Source organism: Salmo salar, chromosome ssa15 (assembly GCF_905237065.1).
Source record: "Salmo salar chromosome ssa15, Ssal_v3.1, whole genome shotgun sequence".
Lineage (NCBI taxonomy): Eukaryota > Metazoa > Chordata > Actinopteri > Salmoniformes > Salmonidae > Salmo > Salmo salar.
Window position 1 is genome coordinate 3,538,272 of NC_059456.1, and position 21,480 is coordinate 3,559,751.

At 44.2% G+C, this 21,480-nt stretch overlaps 2 protein-coding genes across 2 annotated transcripts; one reads left to right on the forward strand and one right to left on the reverse strand.

Annotated features, from left to right (window-relative positions):
- Window positions 1-12,236: 12,236 nt before the first annotated feature.
- LOC123727143 (putative protein TPRXL) lies at window positions 12,237-13,267 on the forward strand. Its single transcript, XM_045695253.1, has 2 exons — window positions 12,237-13,022; window positions 13,109-13,267. Exons 1-2 carry the CDS (start codon window positions 12,237-12,239, stop codon window positions 13,265-13,267), a joined length of 945 nt encoding a protein of 314 aa, XP_045551209.1.
- A 702-nt stretch (window positions 13,268-13,969) lies between these two features.
- Window positions 13,970-17,383, reverse strand: LOC123727190 (uncharacterized). The gene is made up of 2 exons (XM_045695366.1): window positions 15,937-17,383; window positions 13,970-15,797 (listed from the first exon to the last, which is right to left on the reverse strand). The coding sequence occupies exons 1-2, from the start codon at window positions 16,384-16,386 to the stop codon at window positions 15,486-15,488; spliced, it is 762 nt and encodes a 253-aa protein (XP_045551322.1). The 5' UTR covers window positions 16,387-17,383; the 3' UTR covers window positions 13,970-15,485.
- Between the last annotated feature and the right edge of the window lie 4,097 nt (window positions 17,384-21,480).

Sequence of the window (21,480 nt, forward strand, 5' to 3'; positions counted from 1 at the left end):
AGAGAATCTTGTTTCTCATGGTGTGAGATTCCTTAAGGTGCCTTTTGGCAGACTCCAAGCGGGCTGTCATGTGACTTTTACTGAGGAGTGGCTTCCATCTGGCCACCCTACCATAAAGGCCTGATTGGTGGAGTGCTGCAGAGATGGTTGTCCTTCTGGAAGGTTCTCTCATCTCCACAGAGGAACTCTGAAGTTCTGTCAGAGTGACTATTGAGTTCTTGGTCACCTCACTGACCATGGCACTTCTCTCCTGATTGCTCAGTTTGGCTGGGCGGCCAGCTCTAGGAAGAGTCTTGGTGGTTTGAAACTTCTTCCATTTAATGATGGAAACCACAATTTTCTTGGGGACCTTCAATGCTACCCTTCCCCAGATCTGTGCCTAGACACAATCCTGTCTCTGAGCTCTACGGACAATTCTTTCGACCTCATGGCTTGGTTTTCCCTCTGACATGCACTGTCAAGTACGGGACCTTATAAAAGGCAGGTGTGTGCCTTTCAAAATCAATGGAAACATGATGCACTTGAGCTCAAATTTGAGTCTCATAGGAAAGGGTCTGCAAACTTTTGTAAATAAGGTATTTCTGTTTAAAAAATGTTATTTTTTAAATATATTTGCAAACATTTTGAAACCGCTTATTTTGGCTTTGTCATTATGGGGTATTGTGTGTATATTAATGAGGGGAAAAAAACTATTGTATCAATTTTAGAATGAGGCTGTAATGTATAAAAATTTCGAAAAAGTCAAGGGGTCTGAATACTTTGTGTGTATATATAGACTGCATCATGCTCCTCCGTATCTGACTGTTAGTTAGCTGCTAGCTTAGAAAGCCTGTGATTTTGTCACTGTTAGATCAAATCAAATCAAATCAAATGTATTTATATAGCCCTTCGTACATCAGCTGATATCTCAAAGTGCTGTACAGAAACCCAGCCTAAAACCCCAAACAGCAAGCAATGCATGTGAAAGAAGCACGGTGGCTAGGAAAAACTCCCTAGGAAAAACTCCCTAGAAAGGCCAAAAACCTAGGAAGAAACCTAGAGAGGAACCAGGCTATGAGGGGTGGCCAGTCGTCTTCTGGCTGTGCAGGGTGGATATTATAACAGAACATGGTCAAGATGTTAAAATGTTCATAAATGACCAGCATGGTCAAATAATAATAATCATAGTAGTTGTCGAGGGTGCAACAAGCACGTCCGGTGAACAGGTCAGGGTTCCATAGCCGCAGGCAGAACAGTTGAAACTGGAGCAGCAGCACGGCCAGGTGGACTGGGGACAGCAAGGAGTCATCATACCAGGTAGTCCTGAGGCATGGTCCTAGGTCTCAGGTCCTCCGAGAGAAAGACAGAAAGAAAGAAAGAGAGAATTAGAGAGAGCATATTTAAATTCACACAGGACACCGGATAAGACAAGAGAAATACTCCAGATGTAACAGACTGACCCTAGCCCCCCGACACATAAACTACTGCAGCATAAATACTGGAGGCTGAGACAGGAGGGACACTGTGGCCCCATCCGATGATACCCCTGGACAGGGCCAAACAGGCAGGATATAACCCCACCCACTTTGCCAAAGCACAGCCCCCACACCACTAGAGGGATGTCTCCAACCACCAACTTACCGTCCTAAGACAAGGCCGAGTATAGCCCACAACGATCTCCGCCATGGCACAACCCAAGGGGGGGCGCCAACCCAGACAGGAAGACCACGTCAGTGACTCAACCCACTCAAGTGACGCACCCCTCCCATGGACGGCATGGAAGAACACCAGTAAGCCAGTGACTCAGCCCCTGTAAAAGGGTTAGAGGCAGAGAATCCCAGTGGAAAGAGGGGAACCGGCAAGGCAGAGACAGCAAAGGTGGTTCGTTGCTCCAGCCTTTCCGTTCACCTTCACACTCCTGGGCCAGACTATACTTAATCATAGGACCTACTGAAGAGACAAACTGATTCAAAGATGGATGATGATCTTAGGATCCCTGACCCTGGATCCATCTTCCTCTACTTTCTTCACTGCTTCAGCATACGACACCTTCTGCAGTACTCTGATCCTGCCAAACTCAACCTGCCTTTTCTCTCACCGGACACCTCTGACCTCCAGCGACTGTTTCCACACACAAATTCTTCCACCGATACTACACATTCATTTGTCTCATGTCCTCCTGCACACTTCTCACATCTTGGAATCTTCCTCCTACACACGCTCTCCACCGGGTCTGCGTGTGTTTCTGATGTCTGCGTCGCACCAAAAGGCCCACCGCAACGCAGACATCAGACTTGTTTATGTGCTGCTGTGCGTTTTGTTGCTTACCTTACTTTGCTACCTGCCAACTTTACGGTTTTTACTTTTTAATAACCGTTTTTATTTTTCCTTCGCTCTAATTTAATTCATTCAACATTTTCACTCCGGATGCTTTATCTGGATGTGTTTCTTCAGAACCTCCACCAGCCGAAGCTAAGTAGTAACATTAGCATGATGCCTTCTAATTGCAGTCGCTGTACTCGTAATATACAGGAGAACGATCGCCTTATGGCAAGGATAGCTGTGCTGCAAGCCCAGCTTTAGACGCAATCGTTAGGGAAGGGTGATTTAAGTATAAGAAAGAATGAAACAGTGTCTGTGCCACCAGTAAGTACAGATAGTAGTATAAATCCCCTCGCACAGTCCCCGCAGCCGGACAATTTTCTCATGGCTTCTGGAAGGAAATACTGTAGGAATGATCAACCGGTGTCGCTCGTTCAGCCGACAGAAACTTTCAACCGGTTCTCCCCATTAAGCAGCGAGTTGGAGTCAGAGGCCGAGTCTTCTCTGGTCTCTATACTCCTCCTGTTATGGGGTCTGAGACGCCGAATCCTCCCACCATTAGCTCTGACAAATTGAAAACCCTAGTCATTGGCGACTCCATTACCCGCAGTATTAGACTTAAAACTAATCATCCAGCGATCATACACTGTTTACCAGGGGGCAGGGCTACTGACGTTAAGGCTAATCTGAAGATGGTGCTGGCTAAAGCTACAACTGGCGAGTGTAGAGAGTATAGGGATATTGTTATCCCACGTCGGCACCAACGATGTTAGAATGAAACAGTCAGAGGTCACCAAGCGCAACATAGCTTCAGCGTGTAAATCAGCTAGAAAGATGTGTCGGCATCGAGTAATTGTCTCTGGCCCACTCCCAGTTAGGGGGAGTGATGAGCTCTAAAGCAGAGTCTCATAACTCAATCGCTGGTTGAAAACTGTTTTCTGCCCCTCCCAAAAGATAGAATTTGTAGATAATTGGCCCTCTTTCTGGGACTCACTCACTTCCAAGGCAGTTATAGTCAGTGAACTAATCACTGATCATAATCTTGATGTGATTGGCCTGACTGAAACATAGCTTAAGCCTGATGAATTTACTGTGTTAAATGATGCCTCACCTCCTGGTTACACTAGTGACCATATCCCCCGCGCATCCCGCAAAAGAGGAGGTTTACGCTAGCAAATGTCAAATTACCAAAAGTAAAAACAACAAAGTTTTCGTCTTTTGAGCTTCAAGTCGTGAAATATATGCAGCCTACTCAATCACTTTTTATAGCCACTGTTTTACGGGCCTCCTGGGCCATATACAGCATTCCTCACTGAGTTCCCTGAATTCCTATCGGACCTTGTAGTCATAGCAGAAAATATTCACATTTTTGGTGACTTTAATATTCACATGGAAAAGTCCACAGACCCTCTCCAATAGGCTTTTGGAGACATCATCGACTCAGTGGGTTTTGTCCAACATGTCTCCGGACCTACTCACTGCCACAGTCATACCCTGGACCTAGTTTTGTCCCGTGGAATAAATGTTGTTGATCTTAATGTTTTTCCTCATAGTCCTGGACTATCGGACCACCATTTTATTACGTTTGCAATCGTAACAAATAATCTGCTCAGACCCCAACCAAGGATCATCAAAAGTCGTGCTATAAATTCTCGGACAACCAAAAGATTCCTAGATGCCCTTCCAGACTCCCTCCGCCTACCCAAGGACGTCAGAGTACAAATATCAGTTAATTTCTTTGGGATAGGGGGCGGTATTTGGACGTCCGGATGAAAAGCGTGCCCAAAGTAAACTGCCTGGTACTCAGGCCCAGAAGCTAGGATATGCATATAATTGGTAGCTTTGGATGGAAAACACTCTATATAATGTCTGTAAGTATAACAGAACTGAAATGGCAGGTGAAACCCCGAGGACAAACCATCCCCCCCCAAAATCATCCTACCACTCCTTTCAATGGCTGGCACTTTTGTAATAGGGCGAAATGGTGCCTGATTGCAGTTCCTAGGGCTTCCACTAGATGTCAACAGTCTTTAGAAATAGTTTCAGGCTGGTTTTTGGAAAGATTTGCCAGAAATTGTAGTTTTTCTAGGTGGCTACCATTTTGGCTGTAGTGTTTCCAAGGACGTGAATGAGAACGCGTTCTTTGGTGTTTTTTTCCGGTAAAGACAATAACGATTCTCCGTCTTAAATGTTTGGTTTATTTGTGTATTAGGGTACCTATTGTCTGATTATAAACGTTGATTGACTTGTTTGGATAAGTTTATTGGTAACGTTTGGGATTCATTTTGTATGCATTTTGAAGGAGGGAAACCGAGTGGATTATTGACTGAAGCGCGCCAGTTAAACTGAGTTTTTATGGATATAAAGAAGGACATTATCGAACAAAAGGACCATTTGTAATGTAACTGGGACCTTTTGGAGTGCCAACAGAAGAAGATCTTCAAAGGTCAGGCATATATCATATCGCTATTTCTGACTTTCGTGTTGCAACTCCCTGGTTGAAAATGATTTGTTATGCATTTGTGTGCTGGGCGCTGTCCTCAGATAATCACATGGTTTGATTTCGCCGTAAAGCCTTTTTGAAATCTAACATGGCGGCTGGATTAACAAGTTAAGCTTTATTTTGATGTATTGAACTTGTGATTTCATGAAAATATTTATAGTAATTTAATTTGAATTTGGCGCTCTGCAATTTCACCGGAAATTGTCTAAATGGGACGGTAGCGTCCCACTAATCCGCAACAAGTTAACTTCTTGACAGTATTCGGTAATTTCGGATGACTGACGTGCCCAAAGTAAACTGCCTGTTATTCAGGCCCAGAAGCTAGGATATGCATTGGTAGTATTGGATAGAAAACACTCTAAAGTTTCTAAACCTGTTAAAATAATGTCTGTGAGTATAACAGAACTGATATGTCAGGCGAAAATCCGAGGAGAATCCACACAAATATTTTTTGTTTGAGGTGTCAGCCCATCCAAATCCTTGTTTATGTGAAAATCAAAGGAACACCTCCCAGATTGCAGTTCCTAGGGCTTCCACTAGATGTCAACAGTCTTTAGCAAGTGTTTTAGGCTTGTTTTTTGAAAAATTAGCTAGAATTTGTAGTTTTTCTTGGTGGCTCCCATTTTGACTGTAGTATTGTGGCGCGTGTGAATGAGGGCGCACATTTTGTTATTTATCTCCGGTAATGAACATACTATTCTCCGTCTTAAATTTGATCATTTATTTACGTATTAGGGTACCTGAGGATTGATTAGTAACGTTGTTTGGACGAAGTTTATTGGTAACTTTTGGGATTCCTTTTGTATGTATTTTGAATGAGGGAACAGGTGAATTACTGAATCGAGCGTGCCAAATAAACTGACTTTTTAGGATATAAAGAAGGACTTTATCGAACAAAACGAACATTTGATGTGTAGCTGGGACCCTTGGGATTGCAACCAGAGGAAGATCTTCAAAGGTAAGAGATTTATTTTACCGCTATTTCTGACTTTCGTGATGCCTCTGCTTGTTTGGAAAATGTTTGTAATGCTTTTGTACGCGGGGCGCTGTCCTCAGATGGTATGCTTTCGCCGTAATGCCTTTTTGAAATATGACAAAGCGGCTGGATTAGCAAGAAGTTAAGCTTTAAAATGATGTAGGACACTTGTATTTTCATGAATGCTTAACATTACGATTTTGTATTTTGAATTTGGCTCACTCCGATTTCACCGGATGTTGTCGAATTTGATCCTGTTAACGGGATTTCCGCGCTAAGAGGTTAACCACCTAACTGAGGAACTCAATTTAACCTTGCGAGATACGCTAGATGCAGTCACACCCTTAAAAACATTTGTCATAAGAAACTAGGTCCCTGGTATACAAAAAATACCCAGAGCTCTGAAGCAAGCTTCCAGGAAATTGGAACAGAAATGGTGCCACACCAAACTGGAAGTCTTCAGACTAGCTTGGAAAGACAGTACCGTGCAGTATCGAAGAGCCCTGACTGCTGCTCGATCATCCTATTTTTCCAACTTAATTGAGGAAAATAAGAACAATCCCAAATTTCGTTTTGAAACTGTCGCAAAGCTATCTAAAAAGCAGCATTCCCCAAGAGAGGATGGCTTTCACTTCAGCAGTGATAAATTCATAAATTTCTTTGAGGAATAGATCATGATCATTAGAAAGCAAATTACAGACTCCTCTTTAAATCTGGGTATTCCTCCAAAGCTCAGTTGTCCAGAGTCTGCACAACTCTGCCAGGACCTAGGATCAAGGGAGACACTCAAGTTTTTTTGTACTATATCTTTTGACACATTGATGAAAATAATCATGGCCTCTAAACCTTCAAGCTGCATACTGGACCCTATTCCAACAAACTACTGAAAGAGCTGCTTCATGTGCTTGGCCCTGTGGTTGGCCCTTCCTGTGCTTTGGTCCTGTCGTACATACCTACACATACGCTACGGTCACAAGACGCAGGCCTCCTTACTGTCCCTATAATTTCTAAGCAAACAGCTGGAGGCATGGCTTTCTCCTATAGAGCTCTATTTTTATGGAATGGTCTGCCTATCCATGTGAGAGACGCAGACTTGGTCTCAACCTTTAAGTCTTTATTGGAGACTCACCTCTTCAGTAGGTCCTATGATTGAGTGTAGTCTGGCCCAGGAGTGTGAAGGTGAACGGAAAGGCACTGGAGCAATGAACCGCCCTTGCTGTCTCTGCCTGGCCGGTTCCCCTCTCTCCACTGGGATTCTCTGCCTCTAACCCTATTACTTTTTTCATTTTTTTATTTTACCAGGTAAGTTGACTGAGAGCACGTTCTCATTTACAGCAACAACCTGGGGAATAGTTACAGGGGAGAGGAGGGGGATGAATGAGCCAATTGTAAGCTGGGGATGATTAGGTGACCATGATGGTACGAGGGACAGCTTGGGAATTTAGCCAGGACACCGGGGTTAACACCCCTACTCTTATGATAAGTGCCATTGGATCTTTAATGACCTCAGAGACTCAGGACACCCGTTTAATGTCCCATCCAAAAGACGGCACCCTACACAGGGCAGTGTCCCCAATCACTCCCCTGGGGCATTGGGATATTTTTTAGACCAGAGGAAAGAGTGCCTCCTACTGGCCCTCCAACACCACTTCAAGTAGCATTTGGTCTCCCATCCAGGACCAGAACCAACCCTGCTTAGTTTCATAAGCAAGCCAGCAGTGGGATGCAGGGTGGTATGCTGCTGGCTGAGTTGCTGGATTACTGGTGCTCTTCCATGCCGTCCCTAGGAGGAGTGCGTCACTTGGGTGGGTTGAGTCACTGACGTGATTTTCCTGTCCGGGTTGGCGCCCCCCCCCCTTGGGTTGTGCCGTGGCGTAGATCTTTGTTGGTTATCCTCGGCCTTGTCTCAGGATGGTAAGTTGGTGGTTGAAGATATCCCTCTAGTGGTGTTGGGGCTGTTCTTTGGCAAAGTGGGTGGGGTTATATCCTGCCTGCTTGGCCCTGTTCGGGGGTATCGTCGGACGGGGCCACAGTGTCTCCCGACCCCTCCTGTCTCAGCCTCCAGTATTTATGCTGCAGTAGTTTATGTGTCGGGGGGCTAGGGTCAGTCTGTTACATCTGGAGTATTTCTCCTGTCTTATCCGGTGTCCTGTGAGGATTTATGTATGCTCTCTCTAATTCTCTTTCTTTCTTTCTTTCTTTCTTTCTTTCTTTCTTTCTTTCTTTCTTTCTTTCTTTCTTTCTTTCTCTCGGAGGATCTGAGCCCTAGGACCATGCCTCAGGACTACCTGACCTGATGACTGCTTGCTGTCCCCTGTCCACCTGGCCTTGCTGCTGCTCCAGTTTCAGCTGTTCTGCCTGCGGCTATGGAACCCTGACTTGTTCACCGGACGTGCTACCTGTCCCAGACCTGCTGTTTTCAACTCTCTAGAGACAGCAGGAGCGGTAGAGATACTCTGAATGATCGGCTATGAAAAGCCAACTGACATTTACTCCTGAGGTGCTGACCTGTTGCACCCTCGACATCCACTGTGATTATTATTATTTGACCCTGCTGGTCATCTATGAACATTTGAAAATCTTGGCCATGTTCTGTTATAATATCCACCCGGCACAGCCAGAAGAGAACTGGCCACGCCTCATAGACTGGTTCCTCTCTAGGTTTCTTCCTAGGTTCTGGCCTTTCTAGGGAGTTTTTCCAAGCCACCGTGCTTCTACACCTGCCTTGCTTGCTGTTTGGGGTTTTAGGCTGGGTTTCTGTACAGCACTTTGTGACATAAGCTGATGTAAGAAGGGCTTTATAAATGAATTTGATTTGATTTGATCAGAAACAAATAATCATCACGATTCCACTTCAAGTCACTTTCACCGATCCAACAGTCCCCAACCTCTTCTCTAACCTGACACCCCATATGGATCAGGCAAAAAGCAATGACCATTCTCTCCAAAAATCTCACTCCCACCGGGCCAGAAACATCTTTATCACTATCAGGACTAGACTCAAACTCGCACCTGCCAGAGCAGTTAATTCATCCTCACTCTCGTCATGTTACATTTCCTCCTGTAGCTCTTCCAGAAGTTCTTCCATATTTACTCATAAGATGTTCCACTTTCCTCTTTTTTTTCCTGTCCGCCATCTTACCAACCTCTACGGGTTCCTCTGACGTCATCTCCTCGTCCAACATTACGAGAAACAATCCAGAGCTCACTGTCCGGTGAGCTAGCAGTTGCTAAGCTGTAGATGATCTCTCGTTTCTCGGGTCTTCTTCTAGGTTCAAAACTGTATGGTTGTAGTCCGGTGCCTTATTGTCAAAACCAACCCAATCGTAACACAGCCACCTGGTGCAGGCAGGCAGTCACTTGCCCAGTGTTCCAAAACTGTTCACCTGTTTCTACTTCAAGCAAGGACAATATTCCATCTGTACTTTTTGGGTGTTTTTATGGTGGTGTTTGGCACAGCAGCATATCATTGATTTTTATCTCCAATTTCCAATGTCACGTTTTTGGGACATAATTTTGACACACAGAATATGCACTACACATTATTGTTTGGGTGATGCTAATGTGAAACATGACATTTAAATGTCGAACACCATTCTGTCATACTGAATGCAGCCTTGGCAAATGCAATCAAGCAACGCGCCGTGGCATTGATCAACCAATGGTGTGTTAGATACCACCCACAAACATTTGCTTGACACGCCCTCATTATCATATTGGAGGAAGAAATACAGACATAAATCCAGAAATAAAACTAAAAAATAAAATGGAAGTCTGATACATTTTTTAAATAATGATTTATCTATTTATGTGTGGATTCATTCATCCATTTATTTATGTATTTATATGTGCATGTATTTATTTATTCATCTATTTATGTGTGAATGTATTTATTAATTTAATTGTTATTACAGCAGGTTTGGTCCTCCATATGTTTATGCTGTTCATTTTGATGAGTCTCTCTGAAATTAAAGGCATCATTTTCTTATTGAACAACTTCTTCATCTTTAAAGTGCAGGGGGTACACTTCAACGTTGTTGGCATTGCTTTTTGTACCATCAAAACCACAGACTGTAAAACAACAGGATGGAGCTGCAGCTGAGGTGTGTTTAGAAGAGGTATAACCAGACTAGTAGAGGTGTACCAGGAACTAACATCATCACTCTGTTCATCTGGGGAGAGGAAAGTAGACAGGACGGTAGTCAGGGGACGCTGTAGAAACTCTGATACTGATAGGTTATAATAAGGTGAAACATGGAGCACTTGATGCCAGGATTTGACATTCTGGTCTCACAAGTGAGAAAAACAGCCAGTTTTTACGTGACCTCCTTCGCTCTTTTTCTTTACCACGTTGTGTTTGATGAGCACATGAAATGCTCTTGTAAACATGGTATTACACCAGAGGTTACCTATAACCAGTGTCTCTTCTACATGGTGTTGCCATTTCTGATCTTGTTTCTCTTGACTCTCTGGATGGACGGAGAGTTTCAACGAGTCTTGAGAATTACATGCAGATGTAAACTATATTTGTGTAAAAGACTTTGCGCAATCCTCTTGAAGGCATTTGCTATAGGGTTTCTGTGGGTTGTGTCTGTGTTAATTGATGGGGACTGGTACGTGTGCTATGAAAGAGTAATGCTTCCTTGCAAGAACAACACCACACCCTCCCAAGAGGAACTAGAAAAGCAACTCGAAACTCATTTCAAAAGGCAGTCCATGGTGAGTACCTTTCATTATTTACTTGTTATTTATAAAAATTCCCCAGAGTATTGAGAGGGGGTGTAAACCAGAGTGTTGAAGGGGGTGGAGACCAGAGTATAGAGGAGGGGTGGAGACCAGAGTATAGAGGAGGGGTGGATACCAGAGCATAGAGGGGGGTGGAGACCAGGGTATTGAGGGGGGGTGGGGTGGAGACCAGAGTATAGAGGAGGGGTGGAGACCAGAGCATTGAGGAGGGTGGAGACCAGAGTATAGAGGAGGGGTGGAGACCAGGTTATTGAGGGGGGGTGGAGACCAGAGTATAGAGGGGGGGTGGAGACCAGGGTATTGAGGGGGGAGGGGGGGTGGAGACCAGAGTATAGAGGAGGGGTGGAGACCAGAGCATTGAGGAGGGTGGAGACCAGAGTATAGAGGAGGGGTGGAGACCAGAGTTTAAGAAGGGGTGTGGAGACCAGATTATTGAGAGGGTGTGGAAACCAGTTTAGAGGGGACGTGGAGACGAGAGTGTTGAGTGGAGGTGGAGACCAGAGGTGTGTTCAGTTTGTTTGAACGTTTGCTACATTGCAGAATGGCTTGTACTGAACATCTTTACCCAAAACGTTCTTGTACATTCTTGAACAGATCAGTCTAGACTTTAAAGGTATGTTTGCTCCTGTTTGGTGGGTGTGGTGAGGTGTGGCTTGAAGCAATGGGTGACATATTTAAAGCGCAGTGACCATGCTGACAGCATTCCCCAAGACAAAATCCAACCCCTCCCCATTTTTCAACTGGTCGTTCAGTACAGTACCGTTCCCTTCATTTTAACGTTTCAGAACATAAAAGCATATTGAACGCACCCCAAAGTACTGAGGGGGGGTGGAGACCAGAGTGTTGAGGGGAGGTGGAGACCAGAGTGTTGAGGGGGGGTGGAGACCAGAGTGTTGAGGGGGTGGAGACCAGAGTGTTGAGGGGCGTGGAGACCAGAGTGTTGAGGGGAGGGGGGGACCAGAGTGTTGAGGGGAGGGGGGGACCAGAGTGTTGAGGGGAGGGGGGGACCAGAGTGTTGAGGGGAGGGGGGGACCAGAGTGTTGAGGGGAGGTGGAGACCAGAGTGTTGAGGTGGGGTGGAGACCAGAGTGTTGAGGGGGCGTGGAGACCAGAGTGTTGAGGGGAGGGGGACCAGAGTGTTGAGGGGGCGTGGAGACCAGAGTGTTGAGGGGGCGTGGAGACCAGATTGTTGAGGCGATGTGGAGACCAGAGTGTTGAGGTGGGGTGGAGACCAGAGTGTTGAGGGGGCGTGGAGACCAGAGTGTTGAGGGGAGGGGGGGGGACCAGAGTGTTGAGGGGGCGTGGAGACCAGAGTGTTGAGGGGGCGTGGAGACCACAGTGTTGAGGGGAGGTGGAGACCAGAGTGTTGAGGGGCGGTGGAGACCAGAGTGTTGAGGGGAGGTGGAGACCAGAGTGTTGAGGGGGCGTGGAGACCACAGTGTTGAGGGGAGGTGGAGACCAGAGTGTTGAGGGTTGGTTGGGGGGGAGAGACCAGAGTATAGTTTGGTCTAAATATATTAGATTACCTTTAACATGAAAACTCATTTTGTTTCAGGTTATTGGCTTGGGACTGGTTCTGGGTCTGCTTCTTATGACTTCTATTCTGACTGCAGTACCTTGGATGGATATCTATTCTGTTATATGCAGAAAATGTACAAAGTATGAGAACATTAACGATTGCGTGGTGGACAGTACAATCAAAACTTATCACATGGCTCTTTATGAGGAGAATATTAAGGAAGAGATAGACATTCTTATTGAAAAAGACTTAAAGATAACAGCTAAGGAGAGTGTAGTTCTTAAAATCAGAGAACTACTACAGCCCTCTTCGACTGCAGCCCCTCCAACCCCCACCACACAGGGAGGAGGCGGGGCAACCTCTACAACCCCCACCACACAGGGAGGAGGCGGGGCAACCTCTACAACCCCTACCACACAGGGAGGAGGCGGGGGAAGCAGCAGCACCACCCGTCCCGAGGTGGAAGATAGTAGCAGCAGCACCACCACCCATCCTGAGGTGGAAGATAGTAGCAGCAGCACCACCCATCCTGAGGTGGAAGATAGTAGCAGCAGCACCACCCATCCTGAGGTGGAAGATAGTAGCAGCAGCACCACCCATCCTGAGGTGGAAGATAGTAGCAGCAGCACCACCCATCCTGAGGTGGAAGATAGTAGCAGCAGCACCACCCATCCTGAGGTGGAAGATAGTAGCAGCAGCACCACCCATCCTGAGGTGGAAGATAGTAGCAGCAGCACCACCCATCCTGAGGTGGAAGATAGTAGCAGCAGCACCACCCATCCTGAGGTGGAAGATAGTAGCAGCAGCACCACCCATCCTGAGGTGGAAGATAGTAGCAGCAGCACCACCCATCCTGAGGTGGAAGATAGTAGCAGCAGCACCACCCATCCTGAGGTGGAAGATAGTAGCAGCAGCACCACCCATCCTGAGGTGGAAGATAGTAGCAGCAGCACCACCCATCCTGAGGTGGAAGATCGAGTGATCACCCTTGACAACCTTGATTTTGAAAAAATATCTGATCTATATTCTCATATAATCAGCTCTATGTTCCCTGAACTACCCAGTTCTGCAGCCTCTACAGCATCTGCTACCCCCCGACAGCCCACACAGGGAGAAGACAGGCCAAGCAGCAACAGAATCGTTTAGGGAACAACGGAAACCAGAAAAGAACAAACAAATTCAAGGAACGAAAGCTGAAGAAGTGGCCAGATTCCACTACTTGAGGAAGGCCCTCAACCCTAACTGTGGTGTAATACTGGTAAATGGTATAATATCGATTTTTGCATCAAATGTGTGAAATGTCACTAATTTGGTTATAATATGTAAAATGATATGGACATTATTATTATCATACACTGTATGTGAACCGTTTGTGAAAACTGTGGCTTTCAAGTGAAATCCTCAAATCAGCCACACAAAAATAAATTGTAGCGAGTAGAGACCCTGTGTTTATAAGGCTACTTCTGTCTCACAACAAACTGTGTTTCTTGTTAAAATAGCAGCAATAGTCTGGTACAATACAACTAGTATGGGTTATATGAGGAGGAGTGAACAACTCTGGGTGATAAACTTCAACAACGACCCTGTATAAGCTTTCATAATGTCACAGGGTGGAAATGTGAGCCGTGTGGCAAACATGAGCCTGTTAGACCACAGTGATGATTGACAGGCTGTTCTAAATCATCTTTATTTCTAGGCTATAACCAATGTAATCTTCATTAATGAATATGTGTTAATATAACCAGTAAATTACTATTTTGGTACTTGATGCTACAATTCATATTTTGTTTCAACAGATTAAATTCTGTCTTTATGTGTACCTTTAAAATAACAATTAAAATGTATATAATAATACTAATAATCTTTAAATCCTCCTGTATTCAATGTACCACAGCTGTGGTGTACACTTTTCAATACTATTCATGTTTATGCTGTTCATTATGAAGAGTCACTAAAATAAATATAATAGTTATAGTTTTTCCTATACAGCCTTAATTGATCAGTTAATGACTGAACACATTTTTATAATAATGGATCAACACTGTCAGTTAACTAAAATCAACCAGCAATGATTGGGGTGATATTTGTATTGGTAAATGGGGTCCTACTCTTCATTTAGTCATTCCCTAAAGGTCTAGCTAGGCCTTTTCAGTGGATCCACATGTAGAGAATGATGTAACAATGGTCAGAATTCTGTGAAAATTCTGAATAGAAGGCTCTGATTGGCTCTGATCAACCAGATGGATGTTTGTGACATCATCAACACTAACCAATCAATAACACTAATCAGATCAGATCTACAGTCATTTCTCTCCACTTTCTACTTTTGGATGATTGAATGATTCATAGCAGATCTTGCAGCGTGATAGGGTCAAATCAAGGTCACTATCAGCAGACTTCCTGTAGACTGCCTGAACTGCTGTTAGTCTCCTCTAAAGGTTTCAATGTACTGTCTGGTTGTAGAGAAGGAGAGAGGTAAGGAGACTAATCACTATTGACTATAACTGGCCACCAATGTTCCCTCTCTTTTTTTTCGGCACTGACCAAATTTCTGGTCTGCTGAACGAAAACTTGAAAGTTGTAAAACTGTGGCTATTTGATCATAATGTATGAATATCAGATTGGCCTACCGTCAAAAACAAGTGAGAAAATGCATCCGATTAACTTTAAACATGGGAATAGCTGTTCTATTATTCAGCCTACAGTAGCAGCCGGTGTGTGGTGTTCAATGTAGGCCTACATTCCATGAGACTTTTGGAGAAAAAAATGCAGGGCTCTTCACCTGACTTGCAATTCAAAGATGTCTAGAAATCCACACATGTTATGCTCTTGTAGGAAGCAATCACTCCCCCATTGCTGACTAGAAATGATCTATAACTGGGCTAATAACTCATTACCAGCAAAGAACATGAACAAATGTGCACATTTGGAGGCTACATTATAGGCTACATTATAGCCTGGTGTAAGATCAGTTTGTGCTTTACTTCCAACTCTCTGTCCATTAGAATTGTCTAAACAGCACAAACAGAACTGGGACCAGGCTATGATGTCATCACAAAGGGAAAGGATGATATCACATCTTTGATCAACCATGTTGGTTTGTGTTGGAGTTTGTTGTGGCATTGTTCTAGAGGCCTGAACAGAAGGACAAACAGAAGAACACATTGTTGCTGAATGAATGCATCTCTTCATTTACAGAAAGAAACAGAGGAATTACGGAGAAGAGGTGAGTTCCAAGTTTGCAACACTATTCTTTAGGTTGGAAACAATAAGGACAATTTGTGACTGATAGAGCTCATGCCAATGATATTTGTATTCATCTAAATTATTAATAGCATGTATTGTCAACTTATAGACCTGGGTTCGAATACTATTTGCTTTAGCCTGCCTGGTGCTAGATGGACAGGTTTGACCATATTAAATTATCTCATTAGGAGAGAGTCATGTGAATAGAGGCACTGCAGATAGTGCTGATGACTGGTCCATCCAAACCACGCATGAACAAGGGAATCTATATTCGGACAGCCTGTTTCTGTCCTGCCCTTGACTTTGGTGCAGGGCATGTGATGTCCATAGCCTCTTTGTCGCAAAACTCCCTGATATTCTCAAAAAGATAGTTTGTCTAGCTGTGTCCAGTCCAGGTGATGCTTGTACAGGCAGACCATCTATGGGAGGAAGGATGTCAGCGTTGCGCAGCAGCTGAAACCTGCTCCCGACTGAGTCCAAACGCTCCTTGGCGACAACAAGACCAGGCTCCAGAGCATGGAAGCAATAGAACAGGAAATAACAAAGACAAAAATTTAAGACATTACAACCTTAAACAACATCAATTCACCTCCCAAGTTTAGATATGAATCATAACCTCATACAAAGCAAGGAAAAGGATTTTCACCTGGATTTCTGGTACTGCGTGATCTGTGGCAGCGGCCTGAAGTACAGTCAGGTGTTGTTGCCAGCCATAGCTTTCCACCAGCACCGTACCATCCTCCAGTCCAATCAGCTGTGGGATGTTGACCCCTGTCACAGTGCTGTCCTTCACAACACCAGGAATCTCAGACAAAGTGTTCACTCGGGTCTTCCTGAAGTGCTGCTTGATGAGGCCAAAGCACCAGTCGGGGGCAAACTTGGTGTGGCCTGTGATCAGGAAGTGAAGGTCCAGACTGTGGTGGAGGTTGTGCATGGTCCGCCAGGCACAATACCAGAGCACAAACTTGTTCTTGTTTTGACCACTGCAGTTATCACAATTCAGGTCACACGTGTTTCCCCAACTCCATAGTTGGTGAAGAAATGGTTCATGAGGTGATGACTGTGCTGCTGCCTTTGCTGGATGACATGCCTTCATCAATCAAGTAGTTGACTTGTTATGGTATTCCTTCACAGCAGACACCAAAAAGACACACTTGCGAGGAGTTAAAAAGTAGATGGGAGCTGGTTACATAGGGTCAGAAGGATAGTAGATGGGAGCTGGCTGCATAGGGTCAGAAGGATAGTAGATGGGAGCTGGCTGCATAGGGTCAGAAGGATAGTAGATGGGAGCTGGCTGCATAGGGTCAGAAGGATAATAGATGGGAGCTGGCTGCATAGTGTCAGAAGGATAATAGATGGGAGCTGGCTGCATAGTGTCAGAAGGATAGTAGATGTGAGCTGGCTGCATAGGGTCAGAAGGATAGTGTACCTGCAAAACAACAAAATAACATTAAGATTAATTACAATTAATTGTCTCACCCCTGTCAGTCTGTCTTTACACAGCTCGGGGAAAGGTATTTTCCTGCCTCCCATCTATCCGTCTATGTCCTTAATCAGTATAAAGGAGGAAATGTTGCTTACTTGTTGATCAAAATCAAAGCTGTAATGCATCCTGATGTCTTTTCTTGCTGGTTCAGTAGGGGCCTCCAAAGACAACTGCAGGTCTTGATAGGTGGTCTTGCAGTCAGCAACCATCTTCTGGTAGACAGACCGCTCACTCTGAACAAGCAGGAGATGCGGCTCTTGCTTCTTCAGCTTGGCTGACTTAACAGCTTCTGGCAGATTGGCAGATCTGAAGACCTGATAGTTGCTCCTCTGGCACTGCCAGCACAGGTCTGTCCTGGGCTTGGTGCTTTTATGTGGGACAGCAATTTTCTCCACAGATTCCTGAAGGAAGACAGCCCGACTACACGCATCTCTGGAAAATACAGAACAAATTTGAGATCAATAAATGTAGTGCCAATTGTCACATGGGATGGTTTTTGTGTCCTGGGTGGCGTCCTGGTTATACTATTGCATTATCCTCTGCGTAGTTGTTGTTGAAGTTCACCACTCGCTGCAAGTCCTCATGATTCAGGTGTAAACTGTGCTTGATTGGGAGGCATTAGACCATTCGCTATGTATGACTGGTGGAGGAGAGTCAGGCGTGTTCTATTGATGCTGAAAGACAAATTCCAGATACTAACATTACACACACTTCATACATGTAAGTTAATGTTAGCTAGCAAGCCAGACATCTAACATATGCTAATGTTAGCTAGCTAACAGCAAACTTTAACTTGGGGTCTTTTGTTAAGACATGTAGTGTTAATGTTAGCTAGCTAGCTAAACAATTAACTAAATTCCCACTCCATAGAGTAACGTTAGCAAGCCAGCCATCGAAGTCCAGCTGGATAGCTAACAGCAAGCTTTAACTAGCAATACAAACCGATTGTCATAGCAAGCTAAAGTTAACCAAAATAGGTTCAATGTCAGATTCTTACCCGTATACATGGATGAAAGCTTCACGGCAGACTGCAACCCCTTTTATTAAATAAGACGCCCTGTGTCATTTCTGTTTAGATTGAACAGCTTGTTTGGCCTGTTGTGTCAAGTCACTCTGGTTCACGCTGACCATGTGCAATGCCGTAAGAATCATCAGATCTTTCTTCTTCTCTGTCACGGATGCTCTTAGTTTGAAGATGTAATCCAGAGACATGTGTTTTATACAACAGCCTTCTATGTTCTCTTTTCGACTCCCTATGCATTTGCAATGAAACGGCAGAATTATATTAATCTCCTTATCATTCTCTGCTTCTACCAGACATTCTACTGATTTCAAAACTCGGTCAACTTCTTCCATGACTACAACACTATTGATTGTCGCCGTTTCTTCTCCATCACTGTCATCAGAAGACTCCACAATGTCTTCTTCAATGAAAATGTTTCTACCTAAATCAGGGATTTCCTCATCGTCTGATTCATTTTCAGAGTCAGAGAGAGTCAGCATGGCACGATCGTCCTCCAGAAAGTAGCCCATCACAACTTTTTCCCACTGACCATTGTCGATAGCGCCTGATAAATTCAGGGCAGCAATGTTATTGAGAGCAGTAGCAACATATTGAGAGCAGTAGCAACAAGGTTATATCTTTAGAAAAAACTGCAGTAGAAAGGATTATCTACGCATAACGAGCATTTCCTTTTATAGACACCAGTTGCTACACCTCATCTCTTGGCATGTCCAGCCCACTCATTATCTCAGCCAATCATGGCTAGCGGGAAGGTTGCTCACTTTTTCTGTGGCTAAACCAACTAGGCTCGTAATTTAACCATTTTATTCATATTTACAGATTGCATACAAGTTTGATATTAAGGCACGTGAAAGTTCACATGTTCGAGAAGGCATTTCTGCCAAAAAACTAATTTTGATTAAAAAAACAAAACATTTTTTTACATTCAAAATGCTCTCCTGTGAAGTTGAGACTTGCGACATATGCCTAGTTTCCTGAATCGGGTCACATTTTTATTGACTTGGTCAAAGCTTTTGATACGGTAGACCATTACATTCTTGTGGGCCGGCTAAGGAGTATTGGTGTCTCTGAGGGGTCTTTGGTCTGGTTTGCTAACTACCTATCTCAAAGAGTTCAGTGTTTAAAGTCAGAACATCTGCTGTCTCAACCATTGTGCCTGTCACCAAGGGAGTACCGCAAGGCTCGATCCTAGGCCCCACGCTCTTCTCAATTTACATCAACAACATACCTCAAGCAGTAGGAAGCTCTCCCATCCATTTATATGGAGATGATACAAATCAAATCAAATGTTATTGGTCACATACACGTGTTTAGCAGATGTTATTGTGGGTGTAGCGAAATGCTTGGGTTTCTAGCTCCAACAGTGCAGTAATATCTAACAAGTAATATCTAACAATTTCCCAACATATACACAATACACACAAATCTAAGTAAAGGAATGGAATTAAGAAATATATACATATATGGATGAGCGATGTCAGAGCGGCATATACTAAGATACAGTAGAATAGTATAGAATACAGTATATTCATATGAGATGAGTAATGCAAAATATGTAAACATTATTAAAGTGACTAGTGTTCCATTTATTATAGTGGGCAGTGATTTCAAGTTTATGTGTATAGGCAGCATCCTCTAAGGTGCTAGTGATGGCTGTTTAACAGTCTGATGGCCTTGAGATAGAAGCTGTTTTTCAGTCTCTCAGTCCCAGCTTTGATGCACCTGTACTGACCTTGCCTTCTGGATGACAATGGGGTGAACAGGCAGTGGCTCGGGTGGTTGTTGTCCTTGATGATCATTTTGGCCTTCCTGTTGTGCCTTCATCACCACACTGTCTGTGTGGGTGGACCATTTCAGTTTGTCAGTGATGTGTACGTCAAGGAACTTGAAGCTTTCCACCTTCTATACTGCGGTCCCGTCGATGTGGCTAGGGGGCTGCTCCATCTGCTCTTCCCTGAAGTCCACGATCATCTCCGTTGTTTTGTTAACGTTGAGTGAGAGGTTATTTTCCTGGCACCACACTTCCAGAGCCCTCACCTCCTCCCTGTAGGCTGTCTCGTCATTGTTGGTAATCAAGACTAGTACTGTTGTGGCATCTGCAAACTTGATGATTGAGTTGGAGGCGTGCATGGCCACACAGTCATGGGTGAACAGGGAGTAGAGCAGGGTTCTGAGCACACACCCTTGTGGGGCCCCAGTGTTGAGGATCAGCAAAGTGGAGGTGTTGTTTTCTACCTTTACCATCTGGGGGCGACCCGTCAGGAAGTCCAGGACCCAGTTGCACAGGGCGGGGTTCAGACCCAGGGCCTCGAGCTTAACCTGTTAGGGCTAGGGGGCAGTATTGACACGGCTGGATAAAAAACGTACCCGATTTAATCTGGTTACTACTCCTGCCCAGTAACTAGAATATGCATATAATTATTGGCTTTGGATAGAAAACACCCTATAGTTTCTAAAACTGTTTGAATGGTGTCTGTGAGTATAACAGAACTCATATGGCAGGCAAAAACCTGAGAAGATTTCATGCAGGAAGTGGCCTGTCTGACAAGGTGTCGTTCTTCTTGCCTCTGTTTATTGAAGACTGAGGATCTCTGCTATAACGTGACACTTCCTACGGCTCCCATAGGCTCTCAGAAGGCGGCAAAAAGCTGAATCGTGGCTTTGCAGGCTCTGGCTGAAAAAAAGTAGCGCGTTTGGGTAGTGCCTGGTTACAGTACTGTGAGACTCAGGCGCGTGCCCGCGTCGACCGAATGCTTTGTTTTCCTTCCTCTGTTTACCTAAACGCAGATTCCCGGTTGGAATATTATCGCTTTTTTACGAGAAAAATGGCATAAAAATTGATTTTAAACAGCGGTTGACATGCTTCGAAGTACGGTAATGGAATATTTAGAATGGAATATTTAGAATTTTTTTGTCACGAATTGCGCCATGCTCGTGACCCTTATTTACACTTCGGATAGTGTCTTGAACGCACGAACAAAACGCCGCTGTTTGGATATAACGATGGATTATTTTGGACCAAACCAACATTTGTTATTGAAGTAGCAGTCCTGGGAGTGCATTCTGACGAAGAACATCAAAGGTAATCAAACTTTTGTAATAGTAAATCTGACTTTGGTCAGGGCTAAACTTGGTGGGTGTCTAAATAGCTAGCCGTGATGGCTGGGCTATCTACTGAGAATATTGCAAAATGTGCTTTCACCGAAAAGCTATTTTAAAATCGGACACCTTGATTGCACAAAGGAGTTCTGTATCTATAATTCTTAAAATAATTGTTATGTTTTTTGTGAACGTTTATCGTGAGTAATTTAGTAAATTCACCGGAGGTTTGCGCGGGGTATGCTAGTTCTGAACGTCACATGCTAATGTAAAAAGCTGTTTTTTGATATAAATATGAACTTGATTGAACAAAACATGCATGTATTGTATAACATAATGTCCTAGGTGTGTCATCTGATGAAGATCATCAAAGGTTAGTGCTGCATTTAGCTGTCTTCTGGGTTTTTGTGACATTATATGCTAGCTTGAAAAATGGGTGTCTGATTATTTCTGGCTTGGTACTCTGCTGACATAATCTAATGTTTTGCTTTCGTTGTAAAGCCTTTTTGAAATCGGACAGTGTGGTTAGATTAACGAGAGTCTTGTCTTTAAAATGGTGTAAAATAGTCATATGTTTGAGA

Coding starts and splice junctions, on each gene's coding strand:
- LOC123727190 (XM_045695366.1), bottom strand. CDS start 16,386: ATGAAGGCATGTCATCCAGCAAAGGCAGCAGCACAGTCATCACCTCAT. Junction 15,798..15,936: donor ACGCAGTACCAGAAATCCAG/GTGAAAATCCTT, acceptor CATGCTCTGGAG/CCTGGTCTTGTTGTCGCCAA.
- LOC123727143 (XM_045695253.1), top strand. CDS start 12,237: ATGGCTCTTTATGAGGAGAATATTAAGGAAGAGATAGACATTCTTATT. Junction 13,023..13,108: donor ATCCTGAGGTGGAAGATCGA/GTGATCACCCTT, acceptor TGAACTACCCAG/TTCTGCAGCCTCTACAGCAT.